Genomic DNA, 24,268 nt, shown 5'->3' with positions numbered 1-24,268 from the left:
TGGAAGAGTGTTCCTCTATTTGCAAAGGGACTTGTAGCACACTGTTTAAACAGAGTAATATTGGTTTCATTTGCACTGGAGAATTATCTTAATGTACAAATACCCTGAACTTTCTGCGGCTTTTGGAAATAACTTGAATATTACTTGCTCTCCTAGTCAATGAGAAACAGGCTCTTCATCAGCAAATAGAAAACCAGTTAAAATGCAAAGGAAACAGAATTTAATGAGAACACATTATTCTGAACAATATATGTATGTACATTTTAAAACTGTAACTGCCTGACAGATCAGTATCTATGCTTGTAAATTATGTCACATTAAATGAGTTAAAAGACTGACTTTACTTTAAATCCCAAATGTATTTTGCAGTCTGACATACTGCATTTATTATTTTTCAGGCCAGTATGGAGGTCTTCTCCTGTGAAAGCCAACCCAAATACAAAAACCTCCTGTATGCTATTTTTTGCAATTTTTTAAATAAAACAAGCATGGATGGCATCTTGGGCCTGATTCCTACTTGTGCCTCTGCCAATTGTTTTTAAAAAAAAGATGCATGTTTTATAGTGCATTTTTTAAGCTATCCCTTTGTCTTTTGTATTCACTGATAAGAAAAAAAAAAGAATTAAAAATATCCATACTTTCCAAGGAATTATTATGTAAAAAAAAGAAAAAAAGAATTAAGAAATGGGCAATTTGGAGCACCCCAAGGAAAGGGATTGTCAGTCTGAAGAGAAGTTGCTATTTCAAGAAAAGGTGGCATAAGCCTTTGCTACTCTTGGAGTTGTTGGCATTTCCTTTCAATATATCATAAAGAAAGAGAAGTAACTTTGGTATTTTCAGATGCTTTGATTTCCTGTTCCCGTATCTTCATATACATCTAGGAAAGAACATACATATATATATGACAATTGTCCACAATACTGTTTTTCTGTTCTTTAAAAGAACAATTGCAAACATGTAAACAAACCAGTAGTTCTAAACACAAAGCAGTTCTTCAGCCTGAATAAGATCTCTGGGGACATATTTGCAACACACTGATTTTGACTAAATTTTTAGTATGCATAGTATGTCTAGTTTTTAAAAGACAACAGAGGTTTGAGCCATAAATAACATAATGCTTAATATGGCATCCTGCATTGCTGCTCTTTCTGTACAGCGATTTCAAGCTGCTCATATTGTACAACAATAGTGTACCTGCCAAAGGGTGGTGGTAACCATGAACTGAGCCAGTGCAGTCCACAGTACAACCTTGTACCGAATGCCTGGCAAGGCTTTGCATCCTTACTGCTCTTCAACAGCTGGCAGAGCAGAAAGTTGTGAAATGGTTAATGCTAGATATGAGAGAAACAGTAAGGATCAGAGGAGAGGAAGATGATGTAAAATTATCTTCATTTGGAGTGAAAATGAAACTTAAGTTACAAACAGTTTTTGTAAGCAATACAGTTATGAGCTGTCAGTGCTTATCTGTGAAAGCTGGCTAAACCTCTTGCTCATTAGCTTTGGCAGTCGTTTTTGGATTTCTTCCATATGAGGAAGAACCTGTTGTTCAGTTTGTCACAGGATTTATATTTAGTGTAAAAAAATGTCCAAGGATGAGAAAAGAATCAAACCAAAATGGCTTAAAAGAATCTGTTTAATGAAATACTTGAGTATGTGACTATCCCGTAACTCCCTGTGACTATGGAGTCCAGAGATGGAGCAGAACAATTTCCTCAAAATCTGACTTCATGTTTTCCCTTTGATTCTCTGGAGGAGCAGAGGAGGTGAATCTACAAAGGACTGTTGTGAAAAGCAACTAATGGAAGCACATGAATGTAAAAGTGCAAAGCCAGCTATCATCTCACCTCCTGTTCTGACTGCAATTAAGTTGTAAGTCTGTCAGTCCAAACCCAAGAGGGTTAAAGAATTTAATTATTTTCCAGTAGTATTTCTACCTTTCAAGAGCTGGTGTGCATCAAAAATTTTGTAATTATTTAGTGTCAAAGGCAAAAGTGCATTTGTGAATGAAAGGATAAAAAGACTGCAAAAAGCATGACGAAAAGTGGAAATGGCTATTCCCAGGTGTTAGGCATTGACTAGTCTGCAAATTTTCTGATACTGTCACTGGGATTTCTAAGAGCAGGAGAGAAAACACCAGCTAATTCTGGTGAAGTTACATTCAAAGTGAGGATTTGAAAGATTCTCAAACTGTAAATCTGAGAATTAAACATTGCTTTTGACTGATTTTTCTTTACATATTTATTTTAAGAAATCAGTGAAATCACAGCAGTTCCAGTCAGAAGCACTTGGAATAAGAATAAAGTGACCACTTAACCAACAAATCTGTTTGGCTCCCATAAAATCTGTTCTCTTGCTTTTTACAAGGAGAGATTCCTGCCATAAACAGAGTGCAGACAAGTTTTGTATCATTTTTCCCATGAATATTGCTGATTATTGTACAGATGATTGCATACCAAGTCTGTGGGATTCATCCATAAGCAATCATTACTTTGCACTACAGGAGTCTGCAATTACTTTCCCAGCTTCATTCTCTGTTCTGTGGTGTTTTGTTTCTCCCTTATACTGAAAGCTGAAGCATCCTGCTGTAAGCATCAGAATTGACTTAGTTATCCTTATTTATTTACCACTCAGAGTGCTCCTTCTCAGCAGATCAGGGAACTGGAAAATTCATGAATGTGGTCTTTCTAATCTGAGTACTTTACTCAGCATCATGCTTAGCAGATTTTGTGCTATTAGTGAAAATTTTTCCTATGTTTCCTTTTCAAAATATGAAATATGAAAAGAGCAGAAAAAATTGGTTTATGCAAATGAGTCCTTTACAACTACAGAATATGCTTTGCAAAGTTTTAGTTGAACTCTGAATTGTCACAAAGTTCAAGTTACGTTGTTGTTGCATTTATTCCTTTTTTCAGAGAGGTCATGTATCAGTGAGAAAGTTGAGAAGGAAGGCATGTAAGAGGAAGAGTAAGAAAACACGTACTTTATGAATGGTATTTTTTTACATCTGGCTTTAAAAATCTTAGGGTTCAAAGTGAAAAATCCCAAGCAGAACAAAAACATCATTAGCAATTCAGTGTTGTTTTCTCACTGACCAGCTTGTTTTGACAAGCATGGCTGCATGTTTTCATACATAACTTGGACACACAGTTGAAGATATAACCTGCACAAAATTTTTTGTACTTTAAGTACTGCATACTAATGTAGTCACATAAACATTGTGATTACTCAGGCAACTGATTAGCATATTGTTAAGAGCGTGTACTTTTCTTTTCAAGTATAAAAGAAACAAAACACATTAAAAAATCATAGAAAACGTGATATAATAGGCTTGTTACCAAATAAAGTCTTGTGTGCTGTTCTTAATTTGTAAGAAATATGTTCAATATTCACAACAGATTTATGGCAGCTATACCACAACTACAGAAACTTTAGTGTATTCACCCTTCTTATGCCAGTAAGTGATACTCAGTAGGTGATTTGAACAAAACCAGGTCTATGAGACATAAGCACAATGTGCTGGGGCCTTCCTGGTATTTAACTCAGCAAAAGTGTTTCTGTGGAGTTCCCAGCCAGGGTAGCACAGAACAAGAATTCTTTTGCTATGGAGACACTGCTTACTCAAGTACTAGTCTGTTAATATTTCAGTGACTATTTCAACAACCACTGATTATTATACAGCTGACCAGTTTCAACATTGCAAAAAACCCCACCCTAACTCTACTTGGCACATGGCTGACAGGTCTGGAAGCTATGTGCCAATTAAACTGCCTTGACTGAATATTTAACCTGCTCAGTAGGAAGTGCTGATGTTTTGGTGCCCTATTAAATTAAGTGGGAATTTTCATTTGAAGCTGTGTTCAAAGATCTTACCTTTTGTTTTTCACACTTTAACAAAACTGGCATGATGAAACAACAGACTGGAGTCTTGAAGAAAAGTGGGGGATTGGATAGGAAATAGTGGAGGAATTAAGGTAGCTTATATCTTTCCTTCCATAACGCTCTCAGTGGAATAAAAAAACATCTACCAATATGTAAATTGTTCTGGGTGCAAAAGTATTTGTCTTTGAGCTACCACGTGAGTGAACACAGTCTGTAACTTACTGTTGGTGGTCTTGTTGCGGCTGCTCAGGAATGTGCTGAATAACTTCATAAACCGTACTTAGCATATCCTGGCCTGCGACAAAGTCAGAGCCAGGAACAGATTGACTTGAAACCTGAAAGCAGCAAAGTGTATTCCTACTATAAGTACAAATAGGAAAAGATTCAACAGAAATTAAACAGATAATGTAACTTGTAATTTTTTTAACTTTTCATCACAGTTTTGCTTGTGGATTGAACAGGTAATCTCTGCTAGTTTACATTTCATTTTGGGTAAGTTCTCATCACATTAATAGTAAGGCAAGTAATAGTTTTAAATACATTTAGCCCCTTAAAAGATTTAGGATGCAGCTTTTGCATTTAATACAGCAAATACTTTATATTAACATACCACAAGTCAAGAAAGAAACTTTTAATAAAGAGCAAAGCAGGAGAATAGACAGTAAAAAAGCAGGAAATATTCAGGGCATGGGCTCAGCATAAAGCTCCTACTGGCCGGTCAAAGAGAGAGAAATGCAAGTAATTTTCATAAGTCAAGTAATACTGACTGTTCAATATGTTAAGTATATTAATTTCCTCTTATGTCAAGACAGATTTACCTAGACTCTGCATCCATAAGGAAATACCAATCTTTCTGCCTATACCCAACCTCCAGTTCTTCATTATCACCACTTTCTTATTTTCCCCTTTCTCTGCGGACTAAAATGAAGCAGTGGATCAGATGTGGACTTAACCTACAATGCTATAAATTTGAGTAGCTGAACATAAACCAGTGGAGTTTCTCCTCTTTCTTGAAATTTTACTGGAAATTATAGTAGATTTCATGGCTTGTTCATCCATCCTGTTGTTCTTTACACTGCTCTCTCCCTCCTGACCTACGTAGGCCCTGATCCTGCAAGAATGTGATACTGTGATAGGATCAGCTTAAGGGATATAGAATCATAGAAGGTTTGGGCTGGAAGACCTTAAAGATCATCCAGGTCCAACCTGTCTGCCATGGACAGGGACATCTTTCACTAGACCAGGTTGCTTGAAGTCCAGTCTGACTCTGAACACTTCCAGGGATGGGACATCCGCAACTGAGGCAACTTGTCCCAGTGCCTCATCATCCTCACAGTAAAGAATCTGTTCCTAATATGTAATCTAAATATACCCTCTTCAGCATAATATCACTTACGTGTGATTATCACTTAGTGTGCTTAAGGCTGTAATGATTTAGGGCCTGATCTCTAAACTTAATTAGACTCTTACTGGCACAAATTATAACAGATACAGTTCAGCTCCTCTGTTTTCTAAAAGTCTTTTATCTCTGCTGCTGTAAAAGTCTGTCCTCTCCACTAACATTTGTGGTAGCACTTTAGCCCTATAAATGTATCTTTCAAACATCTAACTCCATCAGAGAAGATAATTAATTAATATATGACTGGTTTTTGACATCATGTATTTTGAGTACTAATCATAAAAAAAATTAGGTGTGACAATGTGACCATGCTTTAAGAGCTCTCCCTTACCTGACCAAATTGATGCTCTCCGAAGGAACAAGATTACATTGCTGGCAATTTTCCCCAGCAAAGGGAAAGTCTTTCTTCTACTTCCTCCAAGTTTTACCGTTGTCCCTAAATTTTGTGGCTGTTTCTAATTTTTTTCTTTGTCCTTTTAAATCACATCAGAATGATCTCCAACTCCTATACAGTAATGTCAGCAAAGACACAATGCAAGGAAGCAGCAAATGTTGCAGGATTTTTTTATCTGCAAGGAAAATTCCTTTGCTTAATTCCTCCCCCACAATACATAAAGCTAACAAAATAATTTTTGTGAAATATAGCTGAGACTTAGCTTACATTCAAACTTTAAATACTCCCCCTGAGCCTTTTCTGCACTGCCATGGTTGAATGCTGCATGAGCAGAAATATTAGGGTCAAGGGAGAAAATGGCGTCACAATAGTACTCTTGTCTGTGTGACACAAGTGCTTCAGTGCTACCCGACTACTCAACACTGCAAACAGCCTTTTAATATAGGGTAGTTGAATGGAGATTGCTGTCTTTAGAGCTTGGTTATTCCTTACTGCACTATGTCGATTACAAAGTACTGAACTACTAACACAGGAAGGAAAGAGCAAGTACTGGGTGAACAATAGCCATGAATATGGTGTCATACAGACATCCATAAAAAGCAACAGAAGCAAACCTACAGAAGGATTCTAGTACAGATTTTAGTATACTTAGAGAAATAGAAGAGAAACTAAACTGTCTGTTTATGATATAAAACCACATACCCTAGAACCACTGGTAAGATCTGGAAATGTGATGAACTCATATATCCCAAAATCATCTGAAGCACTTTCATGTCCTGAAGTTAGAACAGTGATTAAAAAAAGATACGCAATATGAACCTGGAAAATAATGACTGGCAATGTATTTTGCCCTAATTTTTAAAACACCCAAATACTGGTTATGTGATCTGCTTTAAACCACTTCCCTGCCAAACTCCTAAACTGGTGTGGAGCAAGGCAGAACAGCTGCAGAGCTGCTTGGTGATTTCCCACACCTTGGACCAAGTGAGGAGCCTCTTCCTAACCTCAAAATCAACAATTTTGATAGAGACATTCAAACTCTCTATTCTGGAAGGCTAAAATGACCAATTTACTTTCATTTCCCATAGAAAAGAGGCTGAATTCATAAATTCAGCACAACTATAGTGTAGTGAAGCAGTAGCACCTGAATGTTTTATAATGCTGAGAATAATAAAAGGGAACATGGTACTAATAGGTGCCACAGTATTATTTGGGTCTTCAGATACAGCGTGTATTTAGGTGTAGTTAGTCTCTTTATCTACCCTCGTACTGTCCAGGAGATCTGAGGCTCTTGGTTGTCTCTTGGGCATTACTCCACAGCAAAGGTTGCAGCACTAACAACAGGGTTAAGATTCCAGCCTTTGATATGACTTGCCAGGGTGATGGGCCCTCTGTGCTCAAGTGAATTTCTTACCTTCCTAAGCTTCATATACTTCCCTATCCTTGTGCATGTTTATGGTCTGCTCTGATGCTTTGGTAGAAAGGAATGGGAATAAAAGTGATATCCTTCCAAAGGATGGCTAGTCTCTAGCATCTCCTGCCTAGGATCATGTGGGAAGGATTGTGGAGGGAAAAGAGGCAGTGAAAAAACCACTCTGGGTCCTGATGACACAGAAAATAGTACAGAATATGGTAGAAGGTATGTATACTGCAATGTCATTGTCTCATGATTTTGGTAACAGTTGATGCCACAAACATTTTCAATTGTAATCCTCCCACAGCGTATCACCTCTCACTGCTATCCCAGAATAACATTGATTTAAGTCATTTTGGTCACAACAGCGGAATACAGGTATTCCAATCCCAGAATACTGGGACTAACAGGTAGAATTCAAGGCAACAGTACATACTGCTATGAGCTCCAGACATGAGCTAAACCCATGCTGACTTCTCATTTAGGTCTTATCTTAATTAAGTGATTATAGAGGCGTGCAACCCAACATAAAAACACACTTTTATTCCTTTTCTTCTTTTTTTTTCCTCTATGTGGGGATGCTATTTTTCTTTTTCAGGAATGGATTTTGACCTTATGCTCACACTTATTTCATTACCATTACCTGAAAAGGCCTGTGCCTTTCTGTAGTCAGCCTCTGCCCTAGAAAACATAAACATGTTTCTCAGTTTGACATCATAAGCCAAAGAAAGAAAATTAATATTAATAAAAATGCAATTCTCTGGATGGAAAGGACTTGTAGACCTAAGAATGAATTATTTTTGTACCTCCTCTGTAGCTTCTGTTGTATCACTGAAAAGAAGAAGAAAAAAAGAAAAATTATTCTTTTTGCTCCAATGGTCCAAAAGAAGAGCTGGACTGTGCTTAACTTTTACATACCTTTATGTGGCTGATAGCTTTTCCATAGGAATAAAAAGGCCATAGCTAGGATCAAAAATAATGAAATTCCTGTTATTACTGCAAGAGAAGACAAAGATTTTCCTTTCTGGGCCAGCTTTTCCAACCCTGTGACAAAAAAGATGAGTATTGTATTTAATTTCTTGTTCTTTACAATGTGCTACAATGACACAGAAAAATTCATCTTTTTTAAATTAATCTGAAGCTAGTAAACCTGCATAGGGATACAAAACAGATACAAAATGTGGGGTCTTGTGAATGGGTAATATCTATTTTTCCCCACAAATCTCCTGAACTGAAAAAGCAATGATATGCATATCAGATAAGACTCCAGAGCAAATTAGTGCCTAGAGCTAAATGAAAGTAAGTAAATGTAATCCACAAATTACAGCACCAGAAAAAGATGCATATTATAACTTGAGGCATAAAGACACTGTACTACCAAAAAATAGGGTGAGAGAGCAGCTTGTGCTAGATTGGAGGGAAATCCTCCTAGCAGTAGGATCTATGAAGGAGGAGAGGACGAAAGATCCATTAGGCTTTTTCTAAAGATTTTCAGATCACTGACAGTCTGGTTGTTTATCAAACCACATCAGAAACCAATAAATTATCACAGAATCACAGAATTAATTAGGTTGGAAAAAACCTCTGAGACCATTGAGTCCAACCTATGGCCAAAGACCACCATTGCACTAAGTTCCATGCACAGTCTTGCCTTAAACACCTCCAAGGATGGTGACTCCACCATGTTATGTTTGTTTGTATTCATATCTAAACATATTCAAAATATGTCTTTCCTTTGCTCAGGCCTTTTGCTAAGGTATGCATTAGCAGCAGTTTTCCAGCAGGATTTTCTGATACAACACAAACACAAATTGCATAGATTACATACTTAAAAGCACATGGAAAACATCTGCAGTGAGTTTGCAAAGACAAGAATGTGAAAGTTAGGAAACGCCAGACATAGTTGCTTGTGCACTCTTAATTTCCTCCTTTTGCTCTGAACTGCGCAGAATTAATGTAATTAGAGGACGTGTCACAATCCATACAGGTGAATTAATGTTGCATATTTGCTAGTGCCAGATTTATTAGTACAATTAAAATGTATATTATTTAGCTGGATATGTTTCCAGTAGTAGATGAGCTCCTGTGCAGAGAGCTAGAATTGCTTACATCTACTTACATCTCCATGTAATTCACTGGCATTGTGCTGGCTAAATGTGCAGTGGTTTTCATGAAGATTAAATATGAGGCTTTCTAGCCAGATGTGTCCTAAAGACATGGGAAAATAAATCACTGCAATTTCACCAATTATTTTGTAGTCCTTCAGTGTACTGCTTTCCTTAGAAAGGAAAAGTCCAAATGCTGGAGAATCATATGAGTCCTTCAAATTGTTCTTTAAAGTGAGTCATTTCAAACGGAGACTCAATAAATCACATCTCCACAGATATATCAGTGCAGAAAACAAAGACATGCTCTTTGCATGCATTTAACACACTCAAGCTGACTAAACTTGAAAACTGAGCAATGACTTGTGTACATGAGATACCGCATTTTATTTTAGAATGTTGGCTAAAACTGGGTAACAACTTACTGCAATTATTCATATCATTGTAACTTACTAAAATCATTGTTTCATTGATAATTTTTAGGGTTAATTAGGCAGCTGTCTATAGCACCATATAGGTGAGTTTCTGTCCCATGGGGAAGTTGTGTAAGATCTTCTGAAACATCAGAGTTCCTGTCGCTACTGAAAGTAGGGTTTCCACTATTTTGAATGCCATGGTCCAGGCTCTGTATCTAGGATTATGGGGATAAAGAAAAGAAATATAGACAATTTTCACAGTCTTTGCTTAGTAGGTTTATTCAGTTGCAATCAGAATTTAGCCTGAGCAGCATCACTGAGAATGAATTATGTGTGAATTCACACCTCCTACAATCAGTCAGTGCTGCTCTGCAAAGTATAGCCTTGACATCTGGGTTTAGTGCTATTTGAATAAACACTCATCAAAAAGAAAATGGCTATAGAGGGGGGAAATTATCTTTTTTATATTTTTACATACACAGGATAAAATGTTTTAATAAGATTTAAGTAAAATATTTGAAATTAACAAATCTATTATTTTAAGTGCAACTAAACATGAATCTGTGGAGTCTTTCCTTCTTTTTGGCCTCTGAAAGGAAAGCTCAGCTGAGTATCATAGCTTACATGAACTTCCTGGAGAAATGTCATGTTTATTTCTATCAACACAGTTCTGGCTGCATTTGCTTTCACTACTAACCACAATATTTAGTTTTTGAGTGCAGTATTCTTACTACGAAATTGCAACACATCTTCCTTCCAGCATATTGAAAGCCCTGGATTTATGATGAATCAGTAAGTCAGCCTGAAAGATGGACATCTCCTCTTCTTGTTTACCAGACTAACAAATGGTTGACCTCTTTGCTCAGCACAAGTGAAATTGCTTTGTTAAATTTTCCAATAGGCAATCTTAGTCTATCTTGTTGAACATCAATAGCATAAATTCCTTATTTGGAAATACTTGTATCCACCTGTACTGAGAAGACATATCAGACTTCCTCAATATCTTGTTCTTCGCTCTATGCTTCTGGAGATTTTCTGAAAAACTGCTTTGTTGCTGTCGAACACAATTGTACAGGAGCTGAGATTATAGTGTATGAGAAATAAAGGCATGTGTTCTTCAGAACCCAGCAATCAATCCAGAGATTCATAAATATGACAGGGAAATCATTTGCATGAACATTGTAACAAAATCCCACAAAACTTCAGTGTCTTAGTGGGTTGTGTTCTGAGCAGTGTCATACTGCAAGTAAAACCTGTATCTCACAGAATGTCCAAAAGCCCCTTTACTATATACTTAGCAAGACCTCAATTTTGATACATATTCTAAGAATGACTTCCTTTTTCTGGGGCTGACGCTCCACTCACACGTATGCTGACAGCAATGAAGTTACATTCTTACCTACAGAAGTAACCACAACTGTGAAATGAGTTTCATCTCGTTTTCCAGTCACATTGTTGAAAGCACAGCACATGTAATCGATTGTCTTCTGGGCCACCTTATCAGATACAACTTCCAGATGGGGTCCATATTTGATTACTTGAGTGGTATTGTCATCCCTCTGAATCCATGAATAGATATTTGGTGGATTTGAATCTGCCGAGCAGTCAAACAGTACAACTTCCCCCATGTCAACGGTAAACACTGCCCCTATATTCAGACCTTTGTCTGATTTGACTCTAAGTCCATAAGGTCCATCTGCATTGGAAAAAAAAAGGGAAATATAGTGAGAAGATGAAAATCAAATCACATAATTAAACTTTAATCAGAAGTGTATCTCTGAAGTCAGAATATTTAAATTAAACTAGCCTTTAGAATGGCTGGCATTCAGTCATTTCAATTAAAAGGCTTTCTGTTCAATAACTGGATTTGTGCCAGGCTTAGCTCAGGCTAACCCATTTAATACTGGTCTAATTGCTGTTTAGGGAAAAAGCACGATTATGTATTTCTCAGTATGATAAAAAGAATGAAAACTGAAATCAGTTGTATTTCTATGAAGTAAAGGAGCACATCTTCAGGGACATAATTTGATTTCTACTTCAATGTCAAACTTACTGGCAGAAGTGATTTCTCTGCACATTTAAAAGTGTACAAATTAGCCTTGGAATATTACATTCACTGCAATAATTTACAGTATAATAATTATTTAGGGAACTACCTTACAGGTATAATATTGAGTGGGATGTACCTTAGATAAGTTCAGAAAAATGTTTCCATAAATAACTGCTAGAATAAACTTTAACTTTCCCTCCACTTTAGTAGGCTTGTACTATTCCAACAACTGTGTTTTTTTCAAGAGTAAGCCCTTCTGCTGAAAGAAAAGTTGTTTTCCTGAATATACTTAGAAGAAGCATATGTTGTTCCATAGTCATGTGTTCATTACTCAAAAAATTTAGCAGATCAGTATTATTAGTGTAACCTGCATAGGAAAATAAAAAGGGAAACAATATACTTAAATGTTAAAGGAATATTTCTCATGCTATTTTTACTAGAACATTTCAGATCATTGGGGCTTTTATATCTTTACACATTAAAATTATTTTTACAGTTATCAAAGTAAATTAATGTAGAGCATATAATATTTGAAGTGTGCCTTATTAAATCACTTTTTCTAGTTTAAAAAGCCCCAAAACAACCTAATGATTTCAATGTTGCTAATTCCCTGAGGACTTACATGGATAACCAAAAATGTACAGACCTAATACTGAGAGAGCCAAAGAAGAAAATATGCAGAGTATCTTTTTGGTAGGATCTCTGAAGATCAATAAAGCTGCCTCACACAGAGTGGTGTAGCACAAAATGCGGACAGTACAGTGGAATTGAGTAATATCTCCACCTTCCTATGGCTGTCTGGAAGAATTAAGATAATGTTGCTGGGTTTGAATGGGAAAGTCCCTGTTACATGAAGCTGCACACTGGTACATTTCAGACTCTATCTCCCACCAGCAAATTCAGGATGCTGTTAGAACTTCCTCTAATATACACTTCTATTTACTGTCTTTTTTTTATAAGACTCATTTATTCTCAAGAACACCTAAGCCACCAGCACACAGCACAAACCAGGCCATTTTGTGGTTTTTTCTGTTTAAGTCTTAGACAAGAGAATATAGATCACCACGTATGACCTCAGTTTAGTCCACATTTAAGTAAATGTCCATATTTCACAACATAAACTTGTCAACCTTTCCGTTTTCTCTACTTACTTCCTAGTGGTAAGCTTTTTGCAGTCTCATTTTAAGGAATGGCCAACATCACGCATAATATTTTCTTGGGAAATGAAATACAAATTCACTTCAGCATGAATTAGTGTTGCTCCCACCTACATTGCAGCAGCCACTCTGAAGAATCAAAGCATTTCTTAAAGTTCTAGATGCTGGGCTGCTTCCTCACAGGCTCTGCAGTTCCTGAGCCACTTGCTTTATTGTCTCCAAGAGCCAGCTGACTCTGTAATGACCATTTCTGTGAAGTACAGACCTATACCCCACTGTTTTGGCTTGGCTGACCTCACTTGGGCTGCATGTTTCTGTGGAAGGGGAGGTTTTCACAGGGGCTCACCTCATACAGGTATTTACTTCCCTTTTTTTTCAGATCCAAAAGGAGAAGAGATGTACTGATCTTTGACACTTTCATAAATGAAATAAAGCCCCTCACACACTATTTATAGGCAGGAACATACTTTTTTTACTTTTCAGAGCATTCCATGGTTCTTCCAATCCAATTCGCCCTTCTTAAGAAAATTAGCTTTTATTTTCACTGATAATATGGCTTTGATATGTGTTAACAGAGATTAATGGTAAGAATAGCTGACTGGTTCCCATGCCCCCTCACTGTAGTGGGTGGTTTGCCACAGCCTTCAAAAGAATCAGAACTGAGTTCTGCTTTTTTTGTCAGTATCATAACAGTGCAGCATAAAGAGATAACATGGAGAACTAGATTTTAACGAAAGCTGCAAGTTGAAAAAAATCATTATACAAACACTGACACACACTGGCTGGGGAAGTAACTTTGAAAAAATCAAAGAGAGATTATCTTAAGAAGTAGCCAAATTTTGGCAAAATCTGAAAAGTGGCATTCCTTGCTGAAGTTAACACAAGGATCGGGTTACCCTTCTGCTTTGCCTGGAGCAATCTTTTGCCTCTCCTGGGCATTGTGTACATCAAGGTCCCCAAACACGGTGTAACTGACAGATATACACAGCTTCAAGGATGATTCTAAAAAGCAGGCAATGAACCATTACCTCTCTAGTACTAAGGATACTCTATCTTTTGGAAGACTTGAGGAAGAGAATCCCACTTGGTCTGCTAAATTCAACTCTATCAACACAGTACAACAGTGTCTGCTGCAGCCTACAGGACAGCAGCTTCTTCCAGTCTTGAAATAACTTGTTTCTGAGTCACACGGCTGCAATAGCCATGTTCCAGGCTGCATTATCATCATAACTAATGGAGAAGCAGGATAATATTAATAAAATGCGAATTAAAAAACACTTCTCATACTCAGTAAAAACCCACAATTACAGCCTTCATGGATCCCTCAGCTCTATTTTCCCTTCCCAGTATTGTTCTCTACAGAAAACTGCCTCTTGTCTCAGTAAAACCAGTTAACTAAATGATGTGTAAAATAATAAATCAATCTTTCTGAGTAACAATTTACTGCTCTGTGGGAATATTTCCAATTGCTCCTATCACTACGAGACTCTTACAGTTTCCAAGCAGATGGCAGGTATTTACCATGAGTGACCTTTTCTTTATCACCTCCAGTAACTCCCCCACAGCACTGACATATGGCAGACAGAGATCCCGGGGCCTGTTCTGGATTGTTATTGACAACTGGGAGCTGGGAGACAAACTACTTCTGCAGGCAGAGGTTGAACCAAATTAGGTGACTTCATATAGCTCAGGAAGTAAGACCCCAATTCCCATCACTGACTTGGATATAGAGAATACCATATATATTTGCAGCCTTTCAGCATTGCATTGTTTGCTCTTAATACTTTTTTTTTCAGATTTTACATTATGCACAAAGCAAACCCTCAGTTCTGATGAATTACAAAGGACATTCTGAAAATGCATACACAATAATATTTACACACATGGAGAAAAAGTGAATCTCAAGGTTTTTGATAGAGATGTATAGCACAACCACTCAAACAGCAGAAGATTCAAGAAATGTGGACACTTAAGTAACTTTGCGATTTTAAAATTCTGGTAAACAACAGGTCAAAACCAGGTTTCCAATTTAGAACTTGGAAAGATTCTACAAATTTGCTGACAAATGCATGTAATTGAGTGAGGAAGACGGGAAGAAGCAGTACCAGAGCTGGGACTGAAGGGCACACACGTTGTCAGAGCAAGTGTCCCAGGCACCTGTCAGCGTGATCAGTGCTTTGGAGACAATCCTGTGTGCAACAGGTCAGAAATTCAAATCTCATACGGGCTGTGCAACAAACAGAGCTGTCAGAAAGGCAGCAAGAGTGGCAGATGTTTTTCTAGCCTGACCTGACTTTATTGCATTGGAAGAAGGCTGTCAGGCTGGATACAGTGTCTCAAGTTTGAAGAGAGACCTGTATAAGGTTGATTCACAGCTCATTAAAGTGAGAAACACAGTAGAGGAACTGCATTCATACACCTTCAGCTTTCTTTCTTAGCACTTTAAGCACATAAGTGAGCTGAGACTGTTCTCTACAAAAGCAGGCATATAAAAATGTGCTACCTTGAGGAAAGAATGTGATTTTTTTTTTTTTAATTACAGTAGTGATAAGTAAAAGCTCCATCAGTACTGGTTATTTCCTTGTAGATCAGAGTATCATGATTCCTCTGTATAATGAGATGAAAGGTCCATTAATATTTGCCCTGTTTAGGACTCTTTGAAACTGCTTCTTCAAGTCTGCACTGCTGTCAATCTTATAAGCTTACATCAGCTCATATCTAACAATATCCTTGTTCACCTCTGGTAATTTAGGCAGTCTTTTTCTCTTCTGGTGCAGTGTGGAGATTTCCCTCATAGTTTAGATGCAAGTCACCCCCTTATCCAATTCTTCCAAGTTACAATTAAAAAAGGGTAGCAAAATAGATAATCAGAGATGAAAGGAGATAAAAGGAGGAGGAGGAAAATATGAGAGCTAGAGATGTAAGAGACGTAGGTTTTGAATATATTGGGAGTGCAATCATAACAAGTTGAACATGGGCTGCCTACCAGCTGCCAGATGACAGAGCCTGGTGAAAGCAGGAATGAGCACCACTCCTTGGCTGGACAGGAATCCAGTTCCAGTCCTTGCACTGTGCCTTCCACACTGGCCCCTGGGTAAACAGGCTATATATGAATAGGACTGGTGGCAAAGTAAGTCCTAACCTAATTTCAGCTCTCCTCTGAGAAGGATAATTCGACCCCTGAGGACATGAGGATTAGAGCATAGCAGGGTCACATATGTGTAGCATGTGCTACTTGAAAATTGAGGAGGCACTGGGAATGCCTGACATGGACCAAAATGAGAATGCCCTAAGATTTATAGTATAATTGTTGAATGCTGATTAAATCAATCTTGTTTCCTGCAACTCAATTGGTTTTTCAGGTGCCTTCATTTCCAGTCAAAATACATGGCTGAATCATGCTATCAGTTCATAGATATCTTGTGATAGCTCAATCCCCCAGACTCACTGCCTTGATTACTTTCCAATCAATCTCAATCTTATCAGCAGAAGTTCATGTTTTTTATTCTCTGAAAGGGCATATCCATTTCCTTTTCTACTAGCAAATTTCATCCCAGCTCTATTATTTTGTCACTGTCATTCAGCCCTCCTATTTAGTGTCATAAATGAAGTTCATTGAGATGCTCCCTATCTTTTTTCTGGTGCCATTAATGGAAATATTAAAAAGGACTGGACTTGAAATGATTTTGAAGAAACCCATTAATAGCAGTCCTTCAGCCTGGTACTTCCTGTGCTTGGCTTTTTGATACTGTTTGTTGTTTCCATTTTGAACAATATTTTTATGTAGACCAATTTAATTATTTTTTTCCTTTGAGTAACATCTGAAGACATCTGTGAAAATCTTGAAGTTCCTATTTGAATTCCGCAGTTGAGACTGATCTTCACAACTACACAACACTGAATAATTTTATTATCCCATTTTAAGTTAGAGCTATTACAAACAAGCTCAACTGTTTTCTGCCTGTTTTCATATTTGGAGGCACTCCTTCCAGAGAAATTATTCATACAAAGATAATAATGAATATTTCATATACTCACAATATATGATTGGTGCAATTATCTCACTTTCCATTGCACTGACAGGGTTAGATACCAGACAGCTGTAATTTCCAATATCTTCTTTTACAACAGGAACAATTAGAAGTGTAGCATTGTTTGATGAAAAGATATAATTAGGGCCAGCATGGAGATGCTTCCCATTTTTCATCCACTGGTAAGCTACCCTTGTACCTCTATCCACAGTACATTTTAGGGTAATATTCCCTACAAACTCCACTACCCCTGAAGATGGTTCAGTATGTACAGTTGGCTTTGTGACTGGAACTGTAAAATAAAGAGATATGAAGAGTTGTTAAAGTGATAATTATATTACATTCATGATTACATGATTATATTACAGTCATCATGGTCAAGATAGTTCAAATAGCAATCATCATTCTCTCTGGAAATTACTCATATTTCAAGTTTTATCTCTTAAATGTAGTTAAAGGTTAAAAAAAGAAGGCCATATTCTCAGCTGGTGACTGTAAGAATTGTTATGGTGCATAAATAAAACCAGACTGTTTATATTACTGGTAATAGGATAAAGGCTGCAGTCAGGTGTACCACGGCCTCTTGCCTCTTGTATACAAATCACTGAGTCCACAGAAATGAAAAGAGCGCAAAGTATGACATTGCCCACTGTGTGTGACTTCTCAGCACGACTGCCCACAGCTTTGCCCACACTGGGCACCACTGAAATATGGGTGCTCCGGTCATGAAGATGTCTGCAAACTGGGATGGGTTTGGGAGTAAAATGGCAGCTACAACTTTGTCACCTCAAGACGTCATTCATCTCATTCCTTTCAAGCCCAACAGCTACAGGGCTGTATAATCCTCTGTATATATACCTCTGTATAATCCATACATTACAGAAGCCTCTTGTCATCCTTTTAGATAATTCTTTCCCATTTCCACTTTCTTTTAAGTCCCCAATACAGAAAGCAGAGTCTAAAGAGAAAATGTCAGTACTTCATGAATTCAGATCTGGGCTTCTTTTACAGACACAGGGCTACAGTCACCAGCAAAAGTCAATGACTTCTCTTTGTTACAGGAGGTAAAGCTGTTCAGAGAAAAAGACTATTTGAAATTCAATGCATCCTCGTGATAGCACAGCAGAAACTTATCAAATCATATTTTTTAGAAGTCTGTCTAATTTAGTCTTAAGTGTTTCTATACCTCTTCAGTTTTTTTCCTTATGATATAGAAACATCAGTGAATATATTAATTTTGCTTAAAGATATATTTTAGTATTCCCTCCAGCAGCAGTAGAAAACAACATCACTTAATTGTTAGCATTTATTCATGTATGGTTGCATTAAATGAGACAGTATCATAACCGGATACTAAGAACCAGTACTTCAAAACTATTGTAATTTTATTTTCGAAATGAAGATACTATCTGTCACTGACTTACCATCAACAGCTACTTGAATCTTTTGACTTGCAGCTATGGTCCCATTTCCACGGACATTGACTTTTACAATGTAATTGCCTTCATCACTGATATGCAATGGATTAATCCTCAAAGATGCATTCGGTGGTATAAGGGTAAATTTATGCTGGTATTCCAAGTCTGGAACTACTCTTTGATTTACAGAGCCAAGCAAGTATTTTGGATTACTTTGAGACTTCTCAAAAAGCCAAATTATCTGGATTTCAGAAGCTGTAGCATTGAAATTGTAGTCAACAGTAAGATGAAGTGGTTGCCCCTCAATACCATGGATGGTATGAGATGGTACTGTCAATTTTAAGGCAGAACAAATACCTGCATAAAAATGAAAGAACAAACAAATAAACAAACCCAAAACACAAATGGAAAACCTGGAAAATTCAAATGAGAAATCCTCACTGTGGAAAAACTCTCAAGGCTAAAACTTACATTTTTTTGCATGGTTATAACTCAGATTTTAAGTAAGAAAGGGGCAAGAGCTCACTGACCTTGAAGCTGGATCTAGCCACAGAGCTCTAGCCTCAAACTATACAAAAAGCCAAGGGAAGGATCTTTTACTGTTGAAAGTTTGACAAAAATGAGATAATGTACATTTACCTTAATGTATAAAATATTTTCCCTTCAAAATATTTCATATTTCTAGGTCTTACACTAACAATCTTGGATTGATCACTCAGTTTTTAGGATTTTTTCGGGGTTGGTTCAGCTACAAAGGAGCTTCTTAGGTACTCTGCCAGTTATACTGAGAAACTGACTGAAAATCTGACAAGCAGCACTTTCACAGATGTCTGACTAAAACTACATATTATTATTGTTGCTGTTATTATTGCTGACTGCTCTGTACCTGTAAGACTAAATTCCAGAAACAATACTAAGCTTGCAAAAGTCAAGCATTCCAGTCTTAAGAAATTGGCAGAATTAAGGCTTGCTGTTGATACACACAAAAGTGAAATATTCAGCCACATGGTTAATTCTGTATTCCAAGAATTCTGTCTCTGTTATGGTGCAAAAAGTTCACTCCTCAGTTAATCATTGCCTTTCCCATATATTTTTTAAATAATTTTTCTTGTGCTGGCTTAAGACATATTTATAGAACACCATTAAAACTTTAGTCTTGGGACTAAGCGATTGATTTTCACATTAACTTTTCCATGGCACTCACGAGAATAGCAATGAACTGATCTCACAACACCATTTTAACTGATAGAACTTTACAGATGAAGAATTTAAGCCCAGAGAAAATTAACAGCAAACATACAGACTCATTTTGGATGATCAATTTGAAATATTAAAGACAAGATTTTTCAAAATACTTATAAAGACATTTTAGTACGTTCAAGATGCAACTCCAATTGACTCTAGTTGCAGGTTTGATTGCTCAGATTTGTGTTCAATCTTGCTGAAAAGCATGCTGCAAGTGCTAAAAAACCCTAGGAAAAAGAAACCCCTTACAAGTAAGAAATGTAAAAACTGTGATTTAAGTAATCCATCTGCTACTGCATAAGAACACACTGGAGACTGAGAACACACTGCCCAGGACAACATGCAACACTTTCCACCATTCACCATCTATTCTCGTCCTGCTAATGATCATTTTTGGTTGGACCTTATGATCCTTGACGTCCCTCTAATCTGAGATTTTGTGATTCTTGACATGCTCACAAATACCTGTAATCAAAAAGTAACTTCCCAGCTGATGTACATGGAATCAATTTCTACCTGGAGAGAGGAGGGTGGGTAGGGAAGGGCAGAGGGAGCTATGTATGAAAAATATGTGACTGTGTTCATTAATATGATGCAGAGGTAACTTTATTTCTTAAATTCCTACTTTCATATCATTATTCTTTATGACAGAAATTGTCAAAGGTTCATTTTTGTCTAATTTCCTAGGTTATGTGACAGAAAAAGATAAAAATATCAACTCAGTAGCATAATATGGTATCTGCACATACCTTTTGGGTTAGAATGATCAAATTTTAGTGCACGGTTTGCCACGACTTAATTGCAAGGAAAACCTGTTGGGGATCAGGGTGGGGACACAAAAAGGGGGCGATGGCTACAGATGCAGCAGTAGTGCCAGTAATTATTGTCAGAGGTACTCTGGAAGGGCATGCAAAGTAGCAGAGCAGAGATGGTGTGTGAGGGGACTGGCTCATGGGTTGCCAGCAATGCTGTACAGAATCTACCCCAAGAAAATAATTTTGTGGCTGGCTTCACTTTTCATAAAGCAGAGCAGTATTACACTCAGCTAAAGATAGCTCACAGCATTTCTGAGGGCATGACATGAAAACCAAAGGAAATGCTGCAGAATACTAACAGGGAAATATACAGAAAGTGAAATCCCTTGACAGAGTATCTGGCAAGCCCTCACTAATGGGGGCTAAAGAGGAAGCAGGCAGAGGGCTTCAGGCTGCATGGACTTTGACTTGCAAAGAACTGGCTGGGGTTCAGCTGAGACAGGAGGAGAACAGGGTAAAAAAAGAGTGTAGAAAAAATGTGAAATGGCTTAAGTGGGGGTACATAGGACAGAGATGTTTACATACTTAACTTTCTAGATGAAAAACCTAAAACGGATGATGCACATCAAATTGAAGGCTGCTCCCCTAGCCCTTTTTAACACTATTTGTAGCCTGCTGTTCTCGCAGTTTTCTAACACTGCACAACTCTTTGAGGATTGCTAGACTCTGGTTAACAGGAGATTAAGTATTTTGTTGTTCTAACACTTCTCAGACGTTAATATGCTCCCTGACAACCTTACAGTACAAATCAGATTTAAACTGCTGTTGTCCACTTGAAAAAGAGAGACTCCTTGGGAGAATCCTTCACAAAATATTTAATGCTGGAGATCTATTTCACATAACCCACCAGTTATATAACCACCCATTTCAATTTTTAGATCAACTGAAACAAACACATCTCTCAAACACAGAGAGATCTGTAACTAAAAGATCTGTCCATAAACTTACTCATTCTTTATGCACAATGCTGTTCAATTTTTGGGTTTATTTAGCTGTAAATAGGTGATTGTGCTGTTGGACAACATGCCAGTAACAGAAGCAGTGCAGTCACAAAATATGGAAAACAAATAATATTTCTCACAGATCTGTTTGTGCAAAAAATTAGCACAAAACCTAAGCAGATCTTGTGAGCACCAGGATAACTGGGACCACCAGTATGGAAGGTAACAGCATAAGAGTAAAGAAAAGAGAATAGGGGCTGGAAAATCTATTTTCTCTGCAGTTAAAAAACTGTGGGAATAGAAACTGCAAATTAACTTTGTCCCACTTGATTCACAGAGAAAATTGGCTCTGTGTAATGTCTTGGAAAGAGATTTTGATCTGCAGTTAAGGAAACTGTTTTAGCTAGGACCAGAGGGGTGAGGGCAGAAACCCCATTTTCCCCTCAGTCCCTTCAGGAGTGGCTTTGGATAACTCCAGTTCTTGTTGCTCTCTCTGGCTTTGCTGGGGTGATTTTGTGGAGTGCCAACATCACACAGGAGCTTCTCCATGGTTGGCAGGGCAAGGGAGAAGGCAGGCTGAGAGTGGGGCAAGTTATTAAATAATGGTGTTCTGTCAAAAGCACGGGTTTTACAGGAGCAGCGATGGCAGAATTCTGGTCTTCGCAGAGATCATGTCTTCTTCAGTCTGGAATATTCTTTATTGAGAGGGTTATGCTCTTCACCAAAAGTGTTGTCAGGCATTGGAATGGGATGCCCAGGGAAGAGGAAGAGTCACCCTCCCTGGGGGTACCTAAAAGATGTGCAGATGTGGTGCTCAGGAACATGCTTTAATGGTGGAAATGGCAGTGTTAGGTTTATGGCTGGACTTGATGCTCTTAAGAGTCTTCTCCAACCTAAAAGGTTCTATGATTCACTTGTATTAGACTAATTTTAATTTTTAATTTAAACTGAAGACTGTTATGACTAATCCTTGAATTAATGTTAATAGCAAAATCAAGTCAATGTGTCAAACTAAATTCGTATTTATCAGGCAAAAATTCCATAAAATTTAAGCCTATCCCTACAGCTTCCCAAATATAATACACTTTTTTCCAAGACAACGGAATTCCAAAACCTAGTTTTTGTAAAATGATCGTAAGGGCTGTACCACAACGACCTCCATTTGGAGCTCAGTGATCTGTGCTTTGCTTCCATCTCACTTTGCTATCACCAGTATTAGCAAGCACAACAGAATTGTTGTTGACATAAAACAAGAGCTGCAGTTTTAGTTTAAATAAAAAACTATGACATAACTTTTGAGTTTATGGCATAAACTGAAACCTGCCTAGCGAGGTTTTAGCATTCTCTGAATTTAACATGCACATCTCCTTATCTAAGTGAGTTTGGATTCTCAACGGCTTTTCACCAGAGTGTTCATTTACCCTTTCAGCTCTCCTGAAATGTGAGAAATGAAAATGTTTCTAGATCAGTGATAATATTTTTTCCCCCCTTTTTACAGGTATGTTCATTTATGAAAAAAAACCCCAAACAACCCAGGTGTAAAGGTCCAGGAAAGCTGCAATTTCTATACCTCCATTTATATCATGGAAAACTCAGGCATACTCTTCCCTGGATTGGGATTTTTGCCCAAGAAAAAGTTCCAGTGAGCTTTGTTACAGGACTCAGTTTTATTTGCTGAGGTCAATGTCTTCAGTGGCCTTTGTGTCATGTCTCCAACGCACCTGATTCTCATCATGATATAAAGTATGAGCAGCAATTTCCCTTACTAGAAAATGAGTATGGGTAAGGGTGTGAGACTTCCTGGTGAACAAAGATGTACTCTAAAGCACTCTGCTTGCATGACAATAGCTCTTGTAGGATTTTAATGAGAAATAGCCAATAAAGTGATCAAGTAGGTAAAGAACAAAGTCACTGGTTTTTATCAACCAAATATTTTTCATTTTTAAAGAAGAGATCCAATATTCGTCATATAAACCATCAATTATTACAAAGCCAAAAGTCTTGAAAAAGTATTGAGCTCAAAATCAAGGAAACTAAGTGACTCTATAATAAGCTAGAACTGTGACGTTCACAAAGATGATAAAAGAAAAATTGTTCTTATACGTGAATGATTAGAGGAAGCACTGCATTTGTAATATATATTTCCTCTGTTGACATTTACAGAAACAATTAAATATAAAAAAAGATTGTTACAGTAGTTTGTAGAAATAAGTTTATCTAACATTTGATCACAGGATATTTCTGCCAAAGTACATAGAACATCTATTTTTTATCCATTGCACGGATAACAAATGCACCCTAATGAGAACTGCACCCAGACACCAAACAAATGCACTATTAACGGGGAGACATTCTTCAGTTGACTAAAAGCTTAACTTAGTTTCAATACCAATTACATTTAGGTATTACATATAAATTAATCAATCATAAAGAAGTGAAAAATAATGTTATCAGTGTTGTCTCAATAAACTTTTAAAGAAGTGTAACAGCTTCTGTATAATCCTTGGTTCAGAACCTGTCCAGCCTGATTTGTCAAAAAGAATGCACAATGTATATATTACTCAATAAAATGTAATGATATATATTTAATCAATACTCAAGTTTTAAATGTAGATTATATATATTTAATCAATACCCACGTTTTACATAGAGATTATGTATAGCATTCATTTTTGTTCAGCTGCTAAAACTTTAGCTTCAACTACAAAACAAGTTGCCACTATCTGATGAAAAGCTTTTAGGCTACCTTCCTGAAATAAAACATCTGACAATACAACAGAAATATCTTTAAATTTATAAAGATAAATCTTATATAATCAATTCACATTTCCACAATGGCAATCAAATATAATTCATATCTTATCTTACCTACAAGCAGAAAATATATTTTGCACTGTAAGTCCCAAAAAAAGTTTGCTAAAGGGCTCCATGGAAGCATCCTGTCCCACACAAATGCCACCTTCTCAGCACTAAGCCAGGGCTTGGACCTGCAGCTGCTGGTTTA

At 37.2% G+C, this 24,268-nt stretch overlaps 1 protein-coding gene across 2 annotated transcripts; it reads right to left on the bottom strand.

The window, feature by feature from the left end:
- Positions 1–203: 203 nt before the first annotated feature.
- HEPACAM2 (HEPACAM family member 2) lies at positions 204–24,268 on the bottom strand. 2 transcript variants are annotated; one of them, XM_048305493.1, is made up of 10 exons: positions 24,133–24,268; positions 18,270–18,620; positions 16,853–17,137; positions 11,007–11,303; positions 8,005–8,130; positions 7,893–7,917; positions 7,730–7,767; positions 6,375–6,448; positions 4,102–4,214; positions 204–877 (listed from the first exon to the last, which is right to left on the bottom strand). In XM_048305493.1, exons 1-10 carry the CDS (start codon positions 24,200–24,202, stop codon positions 868–870), a joined length of 1,389 nt encoding a protein of 462 aa, XP_048161450.1. In that variant the 5' UTR covers positions 24,203–24,268; the 3' UTR covers positions 204–867. The 2 variants fall into 2 exon arrangements, with proteins under 2 accessions (XP_048161450.1, XP_048161461.1); XM_048305504.1 differs by lacking the exon at positions 204–877 and having other exon boundaries at positions 4,098–4,214.

This window comes from Corvus hawaiiensis, chromosome 1 (genome assembly GCF_020740725.1).
Source record: "Corvus hawaiiensis isolate bCorHaw1 chromosome 1, bCorHaw1.pri.cur, whole genome shotgun sequence".
NCBI classification, from domain to species: domain Eukaryota; kingdom Metazoa; phylum Chordata; class Aves; order Passeriformes; family Corvidae; genus Corvus; species Corvus hawaiiensis.
The sequence above is the reverse complement of the archived record's forward strand: the minus strand, read 5'-3'. Positions and strand labels throughout refer to the sequence as shown.